The following is a 23,215-nucleotide window of genomic DNA, read 5'->3' as shown; positions in this document are numbered from 1 at the left end:
CCATAAACTTAATTGTTTTGATTAATCGGTAATAAAATTACATTTTCCTCCGCTTCTTCCGCTATGCGGGTCACGTGGGTTGCTGTAGCCTATCCCAGCTGACTAAGCATAAACGTCATTCACCGGTGGAGTTAAACTTCTACCTTATGGAAGTGATGTCTTATTAAGCATGCATGTCTTATTTTGTTTGTATTTTCTTTCTTTTTGAGTTTTTTCATCTCTCATAGTAGATGAAGACGGGTGCCACATCTAGGACGTATTGCCATTCCTGCATAGACAATATTACACAACAAAATCTGAATCACAGGAAGTCGGCATATTTTGTGTAATACAATGCATCGCAAAGGCTGAGAAATAGACAACGAGGAAATTGGTTTCCTGTAAAATTTAAAAGAAAATAGTTTCAATCGTTTTAAAACGTCTACAGTACAGCGTAGAGTACAGACGGTTTTAAAAATGAAACAAGACGTAATGAAAACCTTTATTTTGAAAGCAAACAGGAAGTACAAGTTTTTAACCCGGAAACCCTTTGCAAAGATGTCCTTTGGAGCATGTGCGTGAAGTGTAGGACAAACTAAAATATAACGTTTGTGCTTTTTTTTTTAGTCAATTGTCCCTAGAATGGTTTAAGTGCATGAAATATTTTACAATAACGTCCCTATTTACACTTTTCTGTTCGTGTCACGTTTGCGTACATTTTGCCTGGGACGTGTATTAGCATTATCGGATTGTAGTGTGATGTCAACCCCACAGGAAGCGTCATCCAAACGAGTGGACGGGCGAACATCCCTGGAGAAATTTAATGACTGCTGGGGCTGTCGAGTTCTTTCTGGCGGGGGTTTGGTCCTGTCTGGAAGTTATGTGCTTCAAGCAGCCCGGAAAGTTATGAAAGGTAGTGGATCTACTTCAATGGGGACAGTGGCACAGATTACTTTCGGTTTTGGTAAGTTGTGTTGACGTTGTTGGTGTACCGTCACTGGCCGTCGCTTTTTGAATAATACATGCTACCTGTTTGTTTTTCAGGCTTGATTGCGTGGGGAGTCGTTCTCTTCGTTGACCCGGTAGGAAATAAGCGGAGGAAACACAGCGTTTAAACATGATGCCGGAAAACATTTCAAATGTTTTGAACTGCGATCATGGACAACATGACACTACGAAGAAGCAACTGGTCGAATACTGAAATAATGCATAAATAAATGAAAGAACATAATCTTGTGGCATTTTTGTTGAATTTTCGTGTTGATGAAGAGAAGCGTTATGTATCCAAAAGGTGATATTTCGTAATATTTGAAAATGCACAATTATTTTTATTAGAGACTAGTGCATTCATGCAGGAAGACAGAAGTATAGGTGTGTTTAACAAGGATGAGAAGAGAAAATTTGAAAAAGGAAATGTTGGCATTTTGGTGAAGTTTGATCAAATTGAATTTGAATATGGTCTATTTGCAGACTGGGGGAGAGGCAGCGAACCCCTGACAGGACAACAGGACTGACTTGGAGACAAGCAACTGTTCATATTAATACCTATTTGCAATAATTAATCATGAATCAACTAAGACTGATTTCAAATACAAAATTAGTTATTTCAGCAGCAGGAGTGCAAGAAGACAAGTACATACTGTTATGGATTTTAAAATGAAAGCTGTCCTGACAAAAATACCAATACATGCCAATAGATTGTAATTAGCAACTTATTTACTATGGCCAAACCTTCAGCCACTTTAGTGTTGGCATTTATGACACAAATTAATATCACATCCAGAAAGCAAATACACAGCTAGCACGCACACACACACACACAGTTGGTAGGTTAGTCTGAGTTACCTTTTATTAGTGTTATACTGATATGAGCACAAGTGCTCACAAGAAAGAATTTGATAAGCACGATGCAAAAACAACCCTAAAGTCATTTTCAGTCACGTAAAATGATCATGACATTTTTTTTTTTGTTTAAAATAAAAATATGAAAATAGAGTTGACAGTACATTTAGGCACACTCTTAACACATACTGTACACAGATATGCACAATTTATTATAGATTATCATAAATACTGGGGTTAAAAAAGATGCCTTCCTCTATGGAGACGTGTGCAGAAAGTTAAAGGTGACACTTCCTCCTCCAATGTGGGGTCAAAATATTCACGTCCCAGTAAGAGAGGCTCCAGTTTGTGTTCTCCTGCTCCAACCAGAGTTCCTCAGGGTCGCTCAGTGCAAGCAAATCAAAGCAAACAAGGGAGTTCCCTCCAAGTATTGAGAAATAATGGACTCCCCACAGTCAATGTGAGAGGTCTTCTAACAGTTGCTAGTTAAGTGCTCATTAGCAGTGGTGCCATTGGTCACAGGACAGCTCTCCTGTTTGTTTGTTTTTTAAATTGGATATCAAGAACTCATTTATTCACATGTAATAAACAGGCTTGAATCCTTAACACTCTACCCATGAGTTTAAAAGGTGCAGCTGTTTGAGCTGCCTCTGACCGCAGGACAGCAAAAGCCCAATAAGCTGATCATTGGTTTGCAATATGGACCCCCCTCTTCCTGCCAATACCCAGATTCTGTATAATTGGTGACTGTTACATGAAAAAATACCCCTCCCAAGCAAAAAAACCCAAAACAACCTCAGACTTATAAAACAAGTCTGTAAATTAAAATTTGTACTTTTATAACAAAGGAATGTTGAGTTTTTGGGATAACAAGACATCTGTGAGGGGAAACTTCTGTCATGTTCTCTATTAAAACCATATGAAGTACATTTTTTAACTATACAATGATTCAAAATGCACATGCATCAAAGAAAAAATATTGCACAGAATTAACAAAACTCTGAATAAAAGTGATTGGGGGATCTTTCTCCACATCTCCATGTTGATTTTCTCATAGCGTTCAGTCATGTGAAGGACAACTACCCCCAGCGTGCGTCTCTCGGTCAGTATATACTGTATGTATTTTTAAGGCTGATTACTATCTCACACTGGCACAGTTTCTGACTGAAGAGGGTTGAGAATCTTCGTGCTATACATACACACAGACACACACACAGTTTTACATGAGCCTAACACGGACTGGACCATAGAGTACATTCTTTGCTTTTAGTTCATTATAAGGTAAGCTTTGTATTCTCTTTCATCGCATGAATAATGACACGAAGCACAGTAAATATTCAGACTATCCCAACATCAAACCAGTGCACACATATGGAGCAGTTGAGCTTTGGTTGTCATTAAAGGGGAAGTCGCTTTTTCTCAAGAGGATCATGGGTGGTAGAGATGGTGCAACACTTTGGAAAGCGGAAAACAACTCTCACCATGACTCTTAAGAAACATACGAGTTTAGAAAGAAAAAAAAAAAAGCAGGAAACACCCCCCCCCCCCAGAAGTCAGGCTTTTCGACCCACATTTGTTCAGTCACATTTTAAAAACAGCGCCTTTTCAACCCAGTGCTACTGACATATTTGGTTTCTATGATAACAAAACATCTTTGCATGTTAGCAAGTGTGCAGCTTTTGCAGATAAAATGAACACAGCGTGAGGGAACGTTTCACTACAGCTGAGGGGCCAGGCAACCGTGATGGTAGACTGCGCCAGCCAGAAGACAGAAGCAAGAAGGTAAGGCAAGGTGTGGGTCTACGCTATCAATTCCTGCATTTTAAAAACAATACAGTATTTGTGGTCTGCTCCCTGGACCGCAGGACAGCAGCATTTGATCGGCCCAGGATAAAGCTTAACACAAGTCCGAAGAGGAGAGGAGGGCATTATTCAAACTAAAAAGGAAAGACTGCCAATATTCAGTCTGGGTGCAAATTATATGATTTGTTTGTGCGTGTGTGTGTGTGTGTGTGTGTGTATGTGTGTGTGTGTATCACAGAGTGAGGAGGGCAGAGTGTGTGTCATTCATCCTTCAGCTCTCACAGAAATAATCAGGATAACTGGAGTGTTTTTCTGAACAGAGTATGTGAGGGGTGTGAAGGGGCAGAACAATCTCTTTCACATACACATCACCATTCACACCATGCCCCCCCCCAACTTTCAGTTCTGTTAGTGTCAAGTCAGCCCATGTCCTGTTGCCTCTGTCCTCTCCTGTCACCTCTTGAGTGATGAGGATTTGAGTTTCTGGCTGTATCTGTGGATGCGTGGTGAACGGGAGTGCAGCTTGACAAACAGCTCAGGGAATTTGTACTGGGGAAACATGGTCTCCAAGAAGCCCTCCAGGAAAACGTAGACCAGGCGCCGGTTCATGGGTTGGTACTGGAACATGTCGAAGACGCGCAGTATACCCTTCCTTGTGGTGTCTGCTCCAATAATGTGCTTCAGCTCATCTGAAATACGAAGAAAAATATGACAGAGGATTAAAAAGGGGGCCGAAACTTCTAGGTTTTCACACAAAGGTGAGATTAAAGTTTGATCTCAAGTGTTTGCTGACAGAATGTTTCTGTTTGAGACAGAAGGCCTCACCGATAAGAACTAAGTCGATGCAGTAGATCCAAATCGGGTTGGATGTCATCTAGATTAAGTGTGCATGTCTTTGTGTGTTCACACCTGGCATGATGCCCAACAGACTGGTCTTGGCAGCTACCCGTGTCCTCATGCGGATGTTCTTGTCCCGGCGGGGCGGAGTCTCAGCCAGAATACCGTTGGGCCAGTAGGAATCCCTGTGTTTGGACAGAGCCATCAAGGATTACTCGCAGTGCTTCTGACCAATTGGAGTGATTTTACAGAAAAGGGGGAGGGGCTTACCTGAACTTCTTGACATAGTCTGCAACCTGCTCTGGTGAAGTCAGGTAGTCCACGTGATCTACAATTTTCCTGTAGGAACAAGGTAATTCATTTACTGTACTGCTTATTGTCTGTGTGGTCACTGAGGATCATATTTCACAGTTCACTCAAGTCAAATTGATTTAGAAATGTGGTCTACTTTTTGTTTAAAAAACTTGAAGTCCTCCAGAATAAAATAAAATGTTCTTAAGACTGAATTTGGGTTGATGGGATTCTTAACAGGATTGTTTGAGCATGGAATCATTTATTGTTTGGATTGGTGCAGAAACTCGACTCTGTTATTTTGACATTTTCAAGCCTGTGTGTTGGATGTACTGCAGATCTGTGTCTGTTAGAACATAATCAGAGGTGTGACTGAAACACACACACACACACACACACACACACACACACACACACACACACACACACACACACACACACGCACACACACACGTCCAAGTGTGTGATGTTTACATGAAATTTACATGAAATTCTATCAAATCTGAAAAATGTGAAAATAAAATCAGTAAGTAACATTTCATTTCTGTGATTAACTCCTTAATCCTTAATCTGATCTGTTCTCTAACCACTCTAGCTCGCTCAATCACTGCTGCCGTCACCTTCATTGTGTTTGTGTTTTTTTAAACAGCTACTGAAACAGACTGAGATTAAGAGTCAATAATAATAAAAAATCATTTTCTGCCTCGAAGCTGAGATCATCCTAACACTTTAATCACTCTTCATATTTACACTGTCATCAGCCTTCAGTGTGTGGGCGGAAGAAGAAGGCATCAGCACAAACACATTTTTTTTGCCTGCCGTGTGTGAACTGATATTTTCCATGGATTTGTGAACTGCCTTTTCTGTTCTCTGACCTGTTGATCGTGTCTCCATATGTGGCCCTGATGAGCTGTTGCAGCAGGTTTTTAATGTTTCTACGAAGCCACTGGTTTTTCTCCTTGAGGTCAAACACCTCATCCATCAGCAGCAGCATTACCCTCAGTGGAATGTTATCATCCACCTGGAAACAAACAAACAAATGAATAAGTGTCAGGAAACAAATGAAAACAAACACCTAGCACCGAATGTGTCCACTTGCTCACGTTATCATCAAGCTGGGCCGAAACTCGACAGTGTTCAGGGTCGATGTCAGTCTTGGGAAGAAGTGGAGGCACCTGGTAAAACAGAGGAGGAATGGAGGGATAGTCAGATCAAAACACCTGCAAGCAAGAGACACTTTTAGATAAATAAAAAGTACAACTTCTTTTCTTTCCTTCATCAGGATGTAACATACTGGTACCATGTGCTGGTGTTACCTTGAGTATGGACTGTTTAATGTCCTGGCCCAGTCGCTCAGACATGCGACCCATGTTATCAGACACTTTGGTCATGCCCTCAGCCAGACTGTCTGGCAGGGCCTTCACCGCGTTCGACACGTTTCTCATGGAGCTCCTCAGAGGATTTACAAACGTGTCAATCTGATGAGATGAGGAAAAAATTTTTTTCTTTTTTTTAAATGTATATTTATATATGGTGGTAAGCATAAGCCAAGGTGACATTTCACCAAATTACCTTTCGTGCAAACTCTCCTTTGCCCTTGTTGTAGGCTTTGTTCTCTAGGAAGTCGTAGACATAGGGAATCAGAGTTGGACAGGCCTTCACCATCTCTGGGTTCAGCAGCAACTGTAATAAACATAAAAATGTTACTGGTATGAATGCTACCACATGATCCAAATCAATGAAGCCACAAGGAGTCTGAATAGGAAAACTAACTTGTAAAACTGTTACCTGAAGATAAGCATTGAGGTCTTTTTTCCTCTTTTCTAGGAAGTCTCTGTCCATGTTGTTGAAAGTCTTCTTACCTGGCAGCTTTAGGATTGATGACAGGTTCTCAAACTAAAACACAGAGAGATGAGATCATGAGCTGCGATTTCATGTTTCTAATTCTAAATTTATTCACCATTAACACACACCTGTTCTGTGATCCTCATGTGGAAGTCGTGGAAGTCAGAGTAGCGGCGGTAGGTCTTCCAGCAGTCGTCGCTGCCATCCTGGTTTCGTCTGAGCACAGTGATGGCGTACAGCGCGTAGGTCTTACCGTGCTCATTACAGACCCCTGCAGCACCCCAGAATCCCGGGAGAGAAGCATCAGCTATCCCACCCCGGAATTACAGCCAAAATGGGAGGGTGAAGGGATGGAAGGAGAAAATGAAGGGGGAAGGGGAAAAAAGTATATGCAGGTTCAAAGCGGGAGGGGGAGGAAGAGTGTGAAAAAGAAAGAATGCAAAGCAGAGGGTGTGGGGATGTGATAAAAGGGAGACAGAATGGCAGGAAAAGAGTAGGAGGAAAGAGGAAGGAAAAATGGAACAACAGAAAAATAGTGAAGGTGATGGAATGGCACAAATAAAGAACACTAGAACTGAATGAGGTGTTACAGCAGACATGTTAAATGGAGGGTGAGAAACAAAAGAAAAGCATGCAGAGAGGGATGCAAAGAGGCTAAACGACATCATATATATTCAACAAGTTCACACTTGTTCATTCCCCATTAGTTACCACACCCAAAACCCACACCTTTTGAAACACAGATGAAGTATTTTAAACCCAACATGAGGACAAAAATAATCTAAAACCAACACTTAATGTTTAATTCAAAAACATGCATCAAAGGGTCACTGCTGGAGAAAAAAAATCTATCAAAAGCTGCCAGTGACTCAAAGGAAACCCACAGCCTCATGACCTTATGACTCCATGGCAACCGTGTTCAAAGACGAGTGCATGTCTGTACCTGTGTCAGAGATGAAGGCATGTATGTGCATAGATTCATCGTGGCAGGAGTTGGACAAGTCGTCCAATGACTGAAATCACAGGAAGCGGGTTATTTAGTTACTCAGTGTTAATATAGATCAGATAAAGGACTCAAAAGGGTTAACACCAGATATGTCTGCATTGGTATTTTTACTGAAAGTGAAGGCGACCTACTAGGTTTATGCTTCCAGTCGGAGAGCCGTTGAAGGATTCTCCGTCGCCGTCATCAGATCCCCGGAAGCTCGGCTCTTTCAACATATCCAGCTCTGCCAACATGCGGACGTAGAGAGGACTCTGCTTGAAAGAGGGGTAGTAACGTTCATCTCGTAGCATCATATCATACACCTGCGAGACAATATACAGAAGGGAATTTAAAAAAAACAACCCAACATTAAAAATTGTTACAATTCCTTCATATAAACATAAAACACACGTTTCTCTGGATTTCATCAAATATCTCTGGTGTGGGGTCATCTTTCTGTAGTTTTTCTCCGAGTTTTATGACGGACAACTCGTCCACCTGCACCCGAGGAGATGCCTGTTGGGTAGAAGAGCAGATGGATGTGAATTTGTTTGAATAAAAAAAAGGAAGAACAGGAACTAAAAACCAATCTGAGAGCATCATTAAAGCCTCTTGTCTTGCACTTGACCTGGAGGACTGCTCCTACCTTGTCAGAGAGGTACTGTTCAAAGACTCCCAGCGCGGCAGCCTTCAGCAGCCCCTTGGTGGCGTTGGGCTGTTTCCTGCCATCTTTCTGCCAGTCTTGCATGGCCTCCAGCTGCTGCTGTGCAGTCACTCTGTAACCCTCTACAGTGAGCCAGAAGAACAGTTCCGCCTGAGCCCCTGCTGCCTGCATGTAGTCTGGATCGGAAGAAACACATGAGCCGGTTCAAAGGGTGTCTGTCTGCATCACACTCTAATTACACTTGCATAAACAGAGGAAACAGGTAGCCATAAAAGTGGGTCGTCCATTTATTTGATTGCATGGGGTGTGTAGTGATCTTGTGACTGAAGATCCAGCTAGTGTTACTCTTTCTGTTAGTTAGAAATGTTGGGTTTCCACTTTTAGAACTAATTTTGATAATGCAATCAAAGCTTTGATTAAAAATTTTAAATAGCATATAAGAAATCCATAGTTGCTGTCCCTTTCTAATTTTACATCCGATATCTAAAGCAACTAAATTTTACTCCGGGTTTGCATGAAAGGAAAAAAACTATGGTAATCTAATCTCTGCTATGAAGTGACCTTAAGTGTGGTTAAGTGTGACTAGAAATGAGAAAGGCTGGAGTTAGAAATTCTACAGACATAGAATACATTATGGGTTGTAAAGATGATTCGCAGAGCGGTTCAGGATTAAGGTCTTGGCAGTCATTCTACAGCGATGTCTGGCAGGTGTGACATGTGTGATGATGCATTTCCAGAATTACCCATGAAAAACTGTAGCGCTATGTTGTGGATGAGAATGTGATCCAGTGGGATAACACAAAGCTTGCCAAAGTTGGCTGCCAACTTCAAGGCGTCCACCTCCTACACAACACAGGAAAGGATCAGCACAGTCTGGTGTGGAGATAAAACTGCATATTTTAGCTGGCTAACTCCAAATACATAAAACTTCAATAGCAAACTGTCTTCAAGCAGTTCCTGCTGATATTTTCAGACACTAATCAAACTAACAAATAATATTTATTGGATCCACCAATGTAAGCACAATTAGTCTGTGCATCCGTTCCTCACCTTGCCAGACTGTAGTCTCTGGATCCTGGTCTCACACACCTTCTTCACAAACATAAGACTGTTGATCTGGTTCTTGATCACATTGATGTCTTGAGAACAGAAAGTTAAAAGACATAATAAACAAGGCAGTCAGAAACTGCAACATCCCCCGACACCCTGAATTCAACATTTTACCCCTGACCTACAATTGTTGTGCCTCTGGCTTCCTGGAAATGTTGCTTTTTGTTTTTTGATTATATCTCATCAGGTTTCAGAGATGTGTACCTAAAAAGGTCGACAGTGCGCCGTCATTCCTCGAAGTTAATGGGTTCCAGGAACCACACGCAATTAACGAATTCCGCAATAGCATGACAAATTATTTATCTTATTATTTACGGTAATTTAAACCTTTATGAAACCTGATATTAAACCACCTTCTATTTGTATTACCTTTTCCCACACTCTTTCCCACACTCGACTGTTTACAGCACTTTTGTGTCTCACGGAAGTCCGAGACCCATGGAACGTAGCGCACTTCCGGATACGGTATCACATGACTGCCTTCCAAAAATCCGCGATGAGTACAAAAGTTGAAATTTCACCTTGACCTAGTTTTCTCAACATCAGGGTCATTTCATTTTTATCCCCTTTGCCACCTGAGTAATGTGCTTTTTCTTTCTATCTGCAACGGTTGTGAAGATGGTTGGTGGATGGACGGACGGATGAGCACACAAACACTGACAATTACAATACATCACCACTTTGCAGGATGTAACTACTTTGATGTGCATTTGTTTGACTGTTTTGTCAGGAAAAACTGGGTGCTCACCATCTCCAGCAGTGTCCAAGGAGCGGAGATACTGCAGCTCCTCCAGGACTTTGTCTTTGACAGCCTCCAGCTCAGCTGGCTTGTCTGTCAGCTTCAGGATGTTCATGAAGGCTTCGTAGTTACAGCTTGAGTCATGGATCTACAGAAAAATGGCAAACGTTTGCGCGCCAGCTTCTTTGTTTTTTTGCCTCTGTCGTTAGTGTGTCAGCTCTCACCATCCAGATGACAAACTGGTTGATGTAGTCGGGGTCGCTCAGCTGGTTGATCAAAGGAAGTAGCACACCACGCGCTAGGACTTCCTGAAAGACATCGCAGAGCATTTTCAGGAGCACTCAGAACAATCTACATTACAAACAAGTTGTTGCATAATCAGGTACTGCAGTGCAGCATATTCACAAGCATGGTGTTGTTCGAAAATAACACTCACAACTGGCTGGCAGCCAAAGCAGCAGCAGCAGCTTTTGGCTAGTTGGTTCAGCCATGATATATTAACAACACAGGTCGAGGAATGCATTCTGTGATTGAAGATGTGATTCTTCACATCTCGGACCAATGAAGTGAAGTGTGTTGTGATCGTCCGTGTACGTGAGGGTGTTTATCCCACACGAACACTCACCCTTAGGAAGTATCTCATGTTCTTGTTGTGGAAATCTCCAGGAGGTAGTAACAGATACAGAAGCAGTTCGCACAAGTCTCTCAGAAAACCTGACACACATACACACATAGCAAAGTTTAGTTTACACTATTCCCAACATCAAATGGAAATTCACACCTGAGAAAAATTCCGAGCTGAGAGACCGACATGCAGCAGATGTGTTTACCCTCTTCGTCCTTGTGTGAAGTGCAAACCACGTCTCGACAAATTTTCCTCTCCATCTCCACCTCAGCCTCAAAGAAAGACTCCACCAGCTCCTCCGTGATGTCCCCTGTTCAGACATCACTTTCTTCAATGTCATTATCACCACTGATGTCGAGATTGTGATCATGTGACTTCATCATCATCTTATTGTGTAGAAAATGGCAAACGTTCTAATGAGTGCTCTGAGCCAGAATGTGAACGTGTGAATGAGGGTCTTCTCACTTTGCTTGTCCTCTCTGTCGGTGAGGCGATCTTGGGCTTTTCTAAAGACGCGTAAATGGGTGGCGAAGTCGTCCACCAGGCGAGTGGTGAAGTAAGGCTGCCAGTCCACTTCTTTTGACCTTGGCACATAAACACACACAAATAATGAAGCAAAAAAAAACAAAAAAACAATTAAAGTAAAAGCAAACAAAAATGAAGCGGACATTCATTGTTGAGGCAGTAAAAGCATGCTCATGAGTGTCATACCTAGTGGAAAACTGGACGAGGGCATTCTGCAGTGTCTGTCGGATCTCCATTAAGAAGGACTCATCCTCGCTCAGAGTGTAGTACCAGTACTGGATGTAGTCTCTCAGAGCAAACTGGATCACCTGCAGAGACAAACAAACACATGGATGAGAAGGGAAATGGAAAAAAAAAAATTCAGTAAAGACCATCCAGTGATCTGAGCCGGTCTCAAACAGAGGGAATGACGAGCTGGTTAATTAAATGCTGCACACGATTTGAAGGCGAGATGTGCAAGTAAATCTTTGAAATGTGATTAAAATCTGTTGACTGTCAGTGTCTAATGCAAACACCCAGAGAATAAATTTACAGGCACTTTGGTCTGAGGAAATGTGAGTAGATAAACCATTTGGTTGTGCTCCTATTCATACAGCAGAGCAATATAGCTGTCATATTAACATAACATTATTTTTTGAGCTGCAGAGGGAGGAAGGCCTCTTATATGATGAGTTTATATATAAGAAAGACACATAGAAGTCAGAAAACAACACGTACTGATGATGTGAGCTCGCATGATGCAACATGTAACTGAGTTATATCTCAAGGTTCACATGATGCTGATAGGATTAGTGTGTGCTTCCCTGAGAGAAATAGAAGGGGAAAGAACAACCACTGAAGGGCCTTTAGTGTCATCTGACCATCACAAAGTGCTGTGTCAGCACTTAACGTTGCTGGCCATGCTTCTTTACTGTGGACAACGTGCTAAATCCTCCTTGTCTGCTGTCAGAGCTGTAACCACAGGATGAGGGGGAAAGAATAAAATGACTCACAGGAAGAAAGAAAAAAGGCCACAGAGCTTATCATCTCTTCTCTGACAGACGGCTGAGACATCATTTAGAGAAGTTAGTTATGAATTAAGATGGAAAACATTTACCTGCAAACTCAGAAAGCATTTACTAGGATCAATCAAATCAGTTAACACGCTCCTCTCTTGTGGAACCTTCTCTTAGTCCAGGGGAGCCTCAACATGCAGTATTTATTAGGAGTCTAAAACCTTTCCTGCTTGATAAAGCTTACAGTTAAGTTGACAGTCAGGATTTCTTCAAGATTCGACGCCACAGAGCTGCTAGCCTGGACCAGCTGATGTGTCCGACAGTGAGATAAAGCGGGCTTACATCCAGAAAGTCTGGGTAAACGTCCGTCATCCAGTCATAATCCTGTTATCTTCTCTCCCACTGCAATGTTTTTTAGGACCGATAAATCGGCTGCATCACACCATCGCCGCTTGAAGTGTGTAGATGGCAGTTCAATAATTGCATTTGTGACAGTAATTTATATGGTGAATATCATTCACCACAAATTGCTGCCTCCCATCTCCCTTAAAAACTGTTTCTGCAAAAAGAGCTTCTTAAAGGACGAATGTATGGAAAGACTGCTTATCAGACGGCGTTAGTTTGAACTATATGCTCATTATAAAGTGGCAACTAAGCGCAATAAAAATGTTTTTGCCGAACTGTGGAGAAAAAAACGCTTGAAAAATGAACAAATAAAAATAATTGACACAAAACACCTGCACACACTCACAAACACACCTGTTGTAGTGGTTCATCTATGAAACTGGAGCCGGTAAGTCTCCGGTCGATCTTTGGAGGCTTCACCTCTTGCCTCATCTCATCTAGCGTCTGGAGGAGACAAAAAGAAACGCAGAATTTGATAGCGGTGAATGTGAACTTAAATGCTCTTTAAGATAAAAACAAACAAACATTGAAGCACACCTTTACCTTCACTATACCAATTTGTGTGGGAGGCAAGTAGGAGTGCTCTGACTTTTCCAGGTGTTTCTCTGAATTGATCTTTCCATAAAGCAGAGTGACCGCAAAGCCCCTAGAAAGCAGAAAAGAGAATGCGAGACCAGCCTGTAACTGATCCATCAGGCTCCCGTATACTGTGATGTCACGGCGAACGGGAGACGGCGTGTTAACGCAAAGACCAGATAAGATGATTAACGATTTAGATCTTTCTCCTCACCCTCCAATGAAGCAGAAGATATAAAAGGCCAGGTAGAATATGGCAAAGGGTCCAAAGGTGACAAGGAACAGCACGACTCCAAGACTCCCCCATCCCCAGATGGACAGGCTGGCCTGAAACAGACACATCAAAAATTATCTAAATATTAAAATTACTTAATCTTATAAATGGCCGTTTAAAACATTTACCATCATTGAAAGATTAAATGACATCTCCTTGACTAAGGACTGCTTAATAAACATTTAATTAAAAAGGACACACTGTTGTGTAGAGTTGCTTGCATCAGGTGTAGACGAGTGTGTTTGTGCACACCTGGTGTGTTCATTCTTGTGTTTCCTGTCTTCGTCAGTCCAGGAAACAAAGCTCTCAATTACAGTAAGCAACTCCATCTCTGTTTCACACACTCATCGTCTCATCCAATGCAAATGAAACAGATGAAACTGTTACGATTACAACAGCAGTGCTAATCCTTGTTCAGTCCAGCTCAACGCCGTGTGAGGATTTTGAATTGGAAGCGACACACATGAGAAAAGATCTCCTCAATTATCTTTTCCAACAACTTAACCAGGCAGTTTTGTAGCTTGAAAGAAACCAAATTATGAAATTAAAATAATAAAAATGCAAATAGACGAGTCAATGAAGTCTAAAAACAACAAGTCAAGAATATTCTCCAGACTGGCTGCGGGAAAAGTTGGAGCCATTCATCACAACCAATTTGCCCTTCAACCTTTCTCCAAGATCACCTTTATGGTTCCAATTTAATATCAAGTGTTTGTTCACACCAAGAATAAATATTAATACAACTAGTCATCAAGTCAAAAGCAATGAGGCACGCATTGGGCCTTTCTGCAGTGGATATGGTCAGTGAGTGCCAATGAAGTTCCATTCACACAATTTCTGGTCATGGCCAGTTAACTTCAAAATGTTAACTATTTTACAACAAAATATTTTCTAAACTAATTCATGTTTACACAGTTATATGATTAATATTCCATTTTTAATTATACCAAATGAATCTTTCTTCCAGTTCCAGTCTTTGTCACTATACTTTTCAAACTAGCAGTAAATATCAGAATTGATCAAAAGGAAAATACAATCTTGATCATACTTTTTGCAAAGTCACTTAGCTCTACTGGTGGGAAATTGTCTTTAATTAAAGATTGTCATAATTTTGAAAGCACCATCTTCATTCAAAACTAGCTTTCATTTATTCTACAAACGATGTCTTATTTTTCTGATTTGGAAGATATAGATAAGGCAAACGGGTTCCGTCGCCATATGTTTAATCTATGACATTATCTCCAAACCTGCACAGCTACTGTCTGCCAGCTGATGCACAGATATGTAGAATTACAAATAGAGAAACATACTTTAATACTTTTTTGAACTGATTGCTTCTTCTCTGACTTGCAAAAGCCTTCTACTATACTCAACAGGAGCACATCTCTTATCAATGAGATAGTAAAAACGGCGTCACAATGGCGCATACCAGACACCTGTAGCCAGTGAAGCAATGACAGATTATCTAGAATCCATCCTCTAGTTCTTTGCCTGATCCCCAAACTAGTTTTACTGTAATGTACAAGATGCACAATGCCTACCTTGTAATGCATTTCCATTTCATATATTGTGTTGAAATACTTCCAAATGTCACTACGATCAGACGTTGTTCAGATTGATGGGAAAACCCTAGGAAGTTTGTCATCATGATGTGTCAGTGTTTTCTCCATAATGAGTTTCAGTGTTTAACTTTTACGTTTTCTACAACCTGGCTAAGTGCAGGGGTGGCTGGGGGCCAGGACTGTGCTACAGTTTCCTGTTAGGACTTGTACCTAGAGTCAGTAATATGTACCATTGTGAGACAAAAGACAAGAGCAACGACAGGGAGCTTTAACTTACATAACCCTGTTTCTCTGACTAGCATAGCAGAGCAGCTCTTCCTATGCAGACATCACTCGATAAAGACTTCTCTCCAAGCTACCTTTGAGTTGTTTTTCCATAAACACACTGAACAAAATAACAGCAGCAGTCTCATTCCACTCCATTGTGTGGTTTTAGATGGCATGTCAGCATTATGCAAGCAAAAGTGGAGAGACATGAAAGTGGCGGTTTAGACAGGCATCAAGTAGCGCTTTCCCAACGACGGAAAAATATTGCTTACAATTATTACCATGATCAATCATCATCTAGTGTCCCTGCCATCAGTGTATGATCTCTGCCTCTGTTTAAAGAGTATGAAGTTACTAGACCTACCACACCCCCACCCAGTTGCTGTTAGCAGCTAGCTGCTGTTAGTACCTACTGAACAGAAAGGATGGGTACAATGAAATTGCAAGTGAGAAAAAAACACTTTTGAATGGTGAATTATGGCAGGTCTTTAGTCCTTTGACCTTCAAATACAAAGGCATGCTTACAGATTGTGTCATCAAAAGGCACCTCTTCTCCGGGCTTTGGTTTTCACAAAAGGAAATCTGCATATATCCAACAGCTTTGATTCCATGTAAAAACTGGAATGTGTCAAAACTTGCTAGACTAACACCTCTTACTCAAGTCATAATTGTACAAGACTAATAGGCTTAGGGTGCTGGGAGGATAATAATGATGGACAAAGAAAAGCACTGTTATCACTGTTGAACGACTGGTTCAAAAGGAATGCTAATCTCAGTTTACACCCTACCACAGATTGACTGTTGGCTGTCCAGAATATGGACACATCAGAACACATCGACAACTGTTATCAGCCTTAATGTAATCATCATTGACAATCAAGAGAATCAATTTAAACTGTGAGTGATGACTTTTGCGCAAATGTCAGAAGAGATTCACCCTTGATGACACATCCACTCTGTTTATCTTTCACTCATGTAGTATCACAGAGAAAGCAGTAGCTCCAATGGTCAGCTGTTTTTCAGAGGGTCACTGACATGTTTATGACCCCCAGTTCTGAGCTACAAGTTAGCAGGTGATACACAAAGACGCACAATAACAGGGTGATAATAAAGACTTGTGAGCATGGGACAGCCTGAAGCTGACTGGACCCTCAATGACTGTTGTAACGAGTTGGTTTATTTTTGAGTTCTTCTACTGGCTGAATATATAATATTAGTTTAAAAAAACTTTTTGCAATACTACTGAAAAGAAAAGTTTCTCCTTTTGTGGTGGCAGATTACCCAACATGAAATAAATACTGTCCAACTACGATCCAACCAAAGACAATCATTCCCAGAAACAGCATTTGAATGTAGTTCAAATGGGTAACGTAAGTCCAGTCTGACGTCAATGATTCCAGTGAGCAGCAGTCAATGTGGGCCGTGTCATGAAGCTGTAGAGGGTTGGCTCGGCAGGACAGATGATAACTGACGCTCTTGAGTAATTACAGCTTAAACGGGGCTTTAAACGTGAACCATCTGTCCCAGTGATTAACACCAAAGCCCGTCAGGAACGTAAACCCATCATCTACACAGATCCTTATGCAAACCACACACATTAACATGAAACAAACAATATTTTCCGTGCAGGACGTCTGCGGATCATCGACATGTTTAAAAGCAGCGCCATGTGAGGCTTTTGTGAAGAGCTACACTTCTGAATATCCTTGACTCAAGCCACCTTCAGACCAGCTTCTCTAGTGTCTTATCGGTGCTTTAGAGGTTATCGTTTCCCAGAGTTCCTAGTGCCACTTGAAAACAAATGCGCGCACAACTAAACTGTACCAGACACGTAACTGTGTGAAAAACCGCTCAAGGTTGGATACTGCTATTTTTGCAACTCATGTACAAGTCCACAAGAGCTTAGCAACATCCCCCCCGATCAGTGTGACCACTGGGTGAGAAGTTAACTCGGCTCATTAAAACTCTCCTGTGGGATAGCTTCTGTTAATGCCTGAGGAGTGAAAGTGAGAGGGGCTCACAGAACATACTGGCCAAATCCACACAGACCACAATAATAAAGAGAATTGTACCATGATAGTAAAACATCTGGAATTTGAAGACTATAGAAGTGCAACTGCACAATTAAAAAATGACATCGCCAGTTATGATGGTTAAAGGAAAAAGAAAGAAATCCGTATCAGCGCCATTATATATACAGCTAGCGACAACATAACAAGCTAACATTTTCACATTTATTCATCACAAAATTATCTGAAATCATGTCATCATCATCAAACACGGAAGAGCTGTATATTTATGTAATGGCGCTGATATGGATTCACCCCAATGTCTACGACTGTGTCACTTCCGCTGTTATGGAGCGCATCATAACTTATGATATATTTTGTTTGGCCAAGGTCCTCAATGATCATAAAAAAATAATAATTCCACCAGAACGTTTGTTTAATCATGTTCTTCAGATACTACCCCAGGTTCATTTTGACTTTCCTGTCCCATTAAAACACCTGGTATTTTTTTTGTCAAAAGTTGCGCCAAAAAATGCCCTATGTGTAAATAATTTCACACCCTTTTTCCAGGGGAAGTAGAACTTTCAAAATCTGTTAAGTATTTACCATTCTTATATAATAAAATACCTAAAACTGTGTTATAAAAAGAAAAGGACAAAAACAGAATTACATTTTCTTCGACGTTCTTTTTATAAATTCTGTGATTGCAAAAAACTAATTCAAACTTTTTTTCAACAACTCAGACAATTTTACATTTCTGGAGCTTTATATTTGTAAAATGATTGTAAGAGGATTCATCTGACATGTCTGATGGTGGTCAGTCCTCCACAGTCAAGTCACTGACAACACAGTCAAAAGGGTAAAAGACTAAATCATCTTCCTGACTTTTCAAACCTCTGTTATTAATACCGACAGGCTTTCAGCTGTCATCAAATGAACATGCTTAACAATAGGGGGAGGAACGAGGGTGTACACAAGGCCACCAGGCAAACAAGAGGTCAAAATTAATAAAATACGTACAGGAAGGAGAGTGCATAATGACCTCAACACCATCAATGTGCTTTTACACTTTTGCTTGCTCATGTTTGGACCATAATGCATCTTGGTTGAATTGATCCTGATCACAGCGTAACAGAAAAACAACTACGCATAAATGCACCAGACAAGCTGAAACAGCCTTGAGTACATGTGACTGTATGGGTGAGAAATTACAGAAAAAAATACTAATCAAATGAGATACATATAAGAAAAACAGACACTAGTACTTGAGATAACCACAAATGTTAACAGCTAATGTTCCCTCTTATGCAACAATGCAAAGATGACTAGTGTACAAGATGAAAAAGTAATTTGGGAAACACCTTATGCTCCAGTAAAAGCTTAGCCAAAGGCACAAATCCTCTTTTTTCTTAATTTTTGTCATGTTGAGTTTTTTCTGTCTCCAGTATGTGGAAGGCCAGCCTTCTTTTAAATAATCAAAAGTGGGTCTTGATTTTGACAACCCTGCATGTGGCATGGGCAACCACTTATATCCTCCCACTGACAAAGGCAGGACAATAACTGATTAACACAATATGCAGTCACATCTAATAAAATCAGAAATCAAATGGTAGACTAAAAATTGTTCCTGAAACCTTGAGACAAAACCTTGGACGTGAAGTGATCAGTGATCACGCTCATACCTGGTGTTAACATTGAATGATCTCAGCACAATCACTCAGCTCTAAGTCCAGGTCGGTATTCATTCAACATGCTTTAAGGGTGCATTTAAGATCCGATCACTCAAAGGTGTTCTGTTCCATATATGATCACTGTTTGCATGCTGATGTCTACTTTGCCACAATAAAAGACCACATACAAAACTGATATCCTCTGAGAATCAAAATGAAGGAGACACAACAACAAAAAGCAGTACAGTACATTAAATCGCATTCCCACTTGTTATATCCAGTTATGTAAATTACATGCCTAGGCTTACATACTTATCTGTTAAGATAAGGCGCGTGTCAATTCAGCAATAAATGTAATACATCAGTCTGTTTGTCACAACTTTGCCATATACCGATATATGTTTGGTTCTGTGTGCCTGAAGCCCCTCAAAATTTAGAGGTTGTTTTATCATCAGACTCTTCAGCTGGTTTCACCTTTTATATAAGATCTAAGCACAGCATCTTTTATCAATAGCAAACTTGTAAGAATGAAGGCTTCTTTGACAACTTTTCCTTAATAAAATAATGTTCAGTGAGGGTTTCTGGGTGAAAATTTGTGAAATGCTCTGTGTGATAAATTCCTTTAAATTTATATAAAATTACATTTTATTTTTGTCCCAGCATGTGTCTCTTTGAATTTAGGGAAGGGAGATCTGAACGCAAGTTATCACTTACGACACAGGTGGGGCTGCACTATATTGCCATGTGTGAAATGACATACTCAGTGCTGTTCCTGTTAATCCCTGGATGGATGTTAATGCCAGGCCTGAAAAGGCTCAGAGGCACTCAAATGGCCTGAGGCCAGTGCCTTGTCATGCCCAGAAAGAAAACAGACCCCTAATAGTGTGGATGGCTGGAGTTTAGAGAACAGCCACAGAGGTTGCAATGAAACAGGCATTAGGAGATCTTTTACTGGAGCAACAACACTCATCCATCAGTGCAACAACTGAAGACAATGTGATCAATAAATCAAACAACTGTTGAACAAGCAGAACACAAACTTGCAGGAATTAGATATCTTCAACTCTGACAAGGTTAACTACTTGTCCCTCCTCTGCCACATTGTTTGTTTTACACAGCCTGTTATACTAAAAATGAACCTACATTGCCTTGCAAAGATTATAAGTCATAAGGAAATAGTTTGGGTATAAGCAGACTAAAATATGGATGCAACCTCCGCCAACAAGACAGGAAATCCAACAAAAATAACAGAAGATATCCTTCCAGTGATTTTAACCTTATTTCAATGAGATAACTTTTGTTGTTTTCTTAATGCATATAGCAAATGTTTGTTCAGTAAAATATTTGTTTTGCCTTAAAAGGAGACGTTATTAAAAAACATTCTAAATTGTAAGCACTGGACCATCAGCTTGCTTTAGCTTCATGTATTGTCATGGTGAATTCCAAACTCGCAGCAAACTGCGTATTATAACAAATATTACTGTTTAAAATGGAACCAGGGTTATATTACTTCCCCATATGGTTCAGAATTTCTGAACAACGCACACATCTGTAACCAATAAAATAGAGGCCATTTCAATGGTGGAGGAAAAAAGCTTATCGCAGGATGCTCTACTATACGACCATACAGGCTTGACTTCTGACTGTGGGTGAGCAGGACATTCAGCAAAAAGAGCTAAGCTATTTGAAAGCCTGCTTAGACATTACAGACATCCAGAAATAGTTCCAACTTCTGGAGAGGTGCCAAGACAAATGGCAGATATCATGGTCAACAGTCCATGTATCTGAAATCATTTACCTTGCATGTTTAGGGACTGTATCACATGACAATCACGTGTCAGGACAAAAAGCCATCACGACAGTCAAAGCTTCATCAATTAACTGACCAGCAACACTGGACTGAAGACACCTTATCAATAATTTAAGACAAGCCTGCGTTAGTCCAGTTTATCATGGCTGGTAAGAGTAACAGCCAGTCTAGAATGCCATGAAAGAAATCATTGAATATAAGACGTATACATTATGCACACAGTGAACCATTGAATAAGAAAGAAAAGCAACAAAACTCATATCTCAGACTTAGTTTTCACTTCTAAATGCGGTTGTTTAGCTAACCATAGTGAAAACAATTTAGCAGTAGTCAGTAACTGTGATTAACCACCATAATACCAAAGCCAATTTCCTTTTACATTCAACATTTTGGTTACAGTCCCTCTAGGCATTCAATCAGCTAACGTTCAGCTCACCTGTGTTTGTTGTGGTGTGGAAATTCGTTGTTGAGGGATGTTACTCATAATCTAAACGCATAATACCGACATTGCCTGTGTCGAGCTAATTCCTGCACGGTGTTGGCAATGCGGATTTCCAGAGCTCATCGTATTAACTTAGCAATAACAGTGTAATCCCGGGGCTGACAGCCACTTACAGCAGACAGCCCTTGTGGAAACACAGCGGATGTGTGCCTTCTCTCCCTGTCAAGCTGTGTGTTTACCTGTGGGGCGAGCGCTACCGCGCTAGCTGCTACAAGCTAACTAGCCTGTCACTAGAAAACAAACTACTCTAACGATACACGCGTCTATTTGGTCGAAACTATCTTACCTCTGCAAACATCGTATAAAAGGCTGAGTGCGCAGCGTCTCTGGCTAACCCCACCACATCGTAACTGTGAGGACGACGTTATTTCTCGGCTAAAAACGGTCGTATTTCCAATCTCCGTACTCTCTTCGGAGCGTCGCCATGTTTGCAGGGTTTATGTCTCGGTGCCTCGTTTGTGGACTTCGTCACGCGATTGGCTGGAAAACGATGACGTAACACGTCTCCGTGACGGATCGACTGTCACAAATGCGGCGCTAATCACGATTGCCTGACCCAAATACTGCACAAATATTTTTACAGTTTCTGATATTATATTTTTATCACATCTACATGCGTATACCTGCCGTATTCGCATATTCTCAAGACTTTGATCATGCACACAGAAATCCGCTTTCATGTTAAAAAAAAAAGTAAAATCTTAAAACAGAAATATTCAGAATATTGTCTCCATATTTTTTTTATTTTTTCCAATGTTTTTATTCTTGCTGTATTTAAGAAACGTTTGTTCCGTATGACATCGTATAATATAGATGTTTTCTAAAGGAGTTATTCTCAAAATAAACTCAAAAGATCTTCAATATGATGCTCTCCTTGTTCTTCTTAGTTATCAATAGATTTGAAAAGTCAAATCCAATTTATCATATTAAAAGGAAAATAAGATTTTCATATATCTTGGTTATTGTCATGATTTGTTAGTATGTACATCCTGCACAAAGTGTTTCTATTTTAATTTATTATTTGTTCACGTTTGCTGATTATTTAAAAAGGCATTAAGTCTTGTTACAATAATTGACATTGACATAAACTTTGGATGAAAAAATATTATGTAAATTTTATATATCTAATGTTTTTAATGTAGTGACATGTATAGGTTGAATCAAGCACTTATTTTACAATAGTTCACTATTTTCCGACATTTCTTAGGTCGTTTACTGAGGAAAATTGTGTACAAAGACATAGATGACTTGGTGATGAACTCACAGCCCTAGAGAAGATAGTGATGATCTTTCTGACAATGGGTACTGAAGTCAAATGAAATTAAGTGCGGAAATGATTAACCAAGAAACGCTAGATTGCGGTTCGATCACATGTTTGATCAGTGGTTACCGGCAAACCCCTGAATAATCAATACTGCATTGCCCCGATGGAAAACTTCATTAACCTGAGCTTACTCTTCCTGACCAGGAGAGATCAGGAAGGAAGGATCCAAGAACCAATAATAAAAAAGTACTGTTTGCCACAAGAGATCGCTGTGTTGTTCTGGTCACGATACCTGTTTCCAGTTCGACAGAACCAACGATGGATCCCATATCAAGCGAGGATGAAGCAAAATAAAAGTTCTGGTTTGTCCATTTCCAGAAGATCGGAGTGCACTCACTAGAGTGCCCATTCTTCAAATACCCAGGCAAATACAGAAAAGACCGAGACCTCCCCTGCCCTCATGTGCTCATGTTTTCTGATTCCTTCACACACTCTCAGAAACATTCAGAGTTATAATGGTAGACTTTATACCCTTGTTTATGAGTTGCAAATCATGAGCAAATCATGTGACATGTTTTTCTTTTCAGTTCTGAAAATACATGAAAAGCCAAACTGAAGGGATTTTCCATAAGGAGC

The 23,215-nt window shown here is 40.5% G+C and overlaps 1 protein-coding gene across 7 annotated transcripts; it reads right to left on the bottom strand.

The window, feature by feature from the left end:
- Positions 1 to 1,806: 1,806 nt before the first annotated feature.
- snx13 (sorting nexin 13) lies at positions 1,807 to 23,004 on the bottom strand. 7 transcript variants are annotated; one of them, XM_068333293.1, is made up of 25 exons: positions 22,872 to 23,004; positions 13,436 to 13,548; positions 13,189 to 13,291; positions 13,000 to 13,089; positions 11,432 to 11,553; positions 11,186 to 11,304; positions 10,926 to 11,030; positions 10,721 to 10,809; positions 10,320 to 10,403; positions 10,105 to 10,243; positions 9,297 to 9,385; positions 8,990 to 9,089; positions 8,229 to 8,422; positions 7,994 to 8,098; positions 7,735 to 7,905; positions 7,541 to 7,610; positions 6,726 to 6,904; positions 6,541 to 6,648; positions 6,325 to 6,435; positions 6,069 to 6,230; positions 5,856 to 5,927; positions 5,628 to 5,773; positions 4,732 to 4,800; positions 4,534 to 4,646; positions 1,807 to 4,313 (listed from the first exon to the last, which is right to left on the bottom strand). In XM_068333293.1, exons 1-25 carry the CDS (start codon positions 22,986 to 22,988, stop codon positions 4,078 to 4,080), a joined length of 3,006 nt encoding a protein of 1,001 aa, XP_068189394.1. In that variant the 5' UTR covers positions 22,989 to 23,004; the 3' UTR covers positions 1,807 to 4,077. The 7 variants fall into 7 exon arrangements, with proteins under 7 accessions (XP_068189394.1, XP_068189396.1, XP_068189397.1 ...); XM_068333295.1 differs by having other exon boundaries at positions 6,726 to 6,868; XM_068333296.1 differs by lacking the exon at positions 22,872 to 23,004 and adding an exon at positions 21,250 to 21,787.
- Positions 23,005 to 23,215: the final 211 nt, after the last annotated feature.

The sequence above is a fragment of the Antennarius striatus genome, chromosome 14 (genome assembly GCF_040054535.1).
Source record: "Antennarius striatus isolate MH-2024 chromosome 14, ASM4005453v1, whole genome shotgun sequence".
In the NCBI taxonomy this organism is placed as follows: domain Eukaryota; kingdom Metazoa; phylum Chordata; class Actinopteri; order Lophiiformes; family Antennariidae; genus Antennarius; species Antennarius striatus.
The sequence above is the reverse complement of the archived record's forward strand: the minus strand, read 5'-3'. Positions and strand labels throughout refer to the sequence as shown.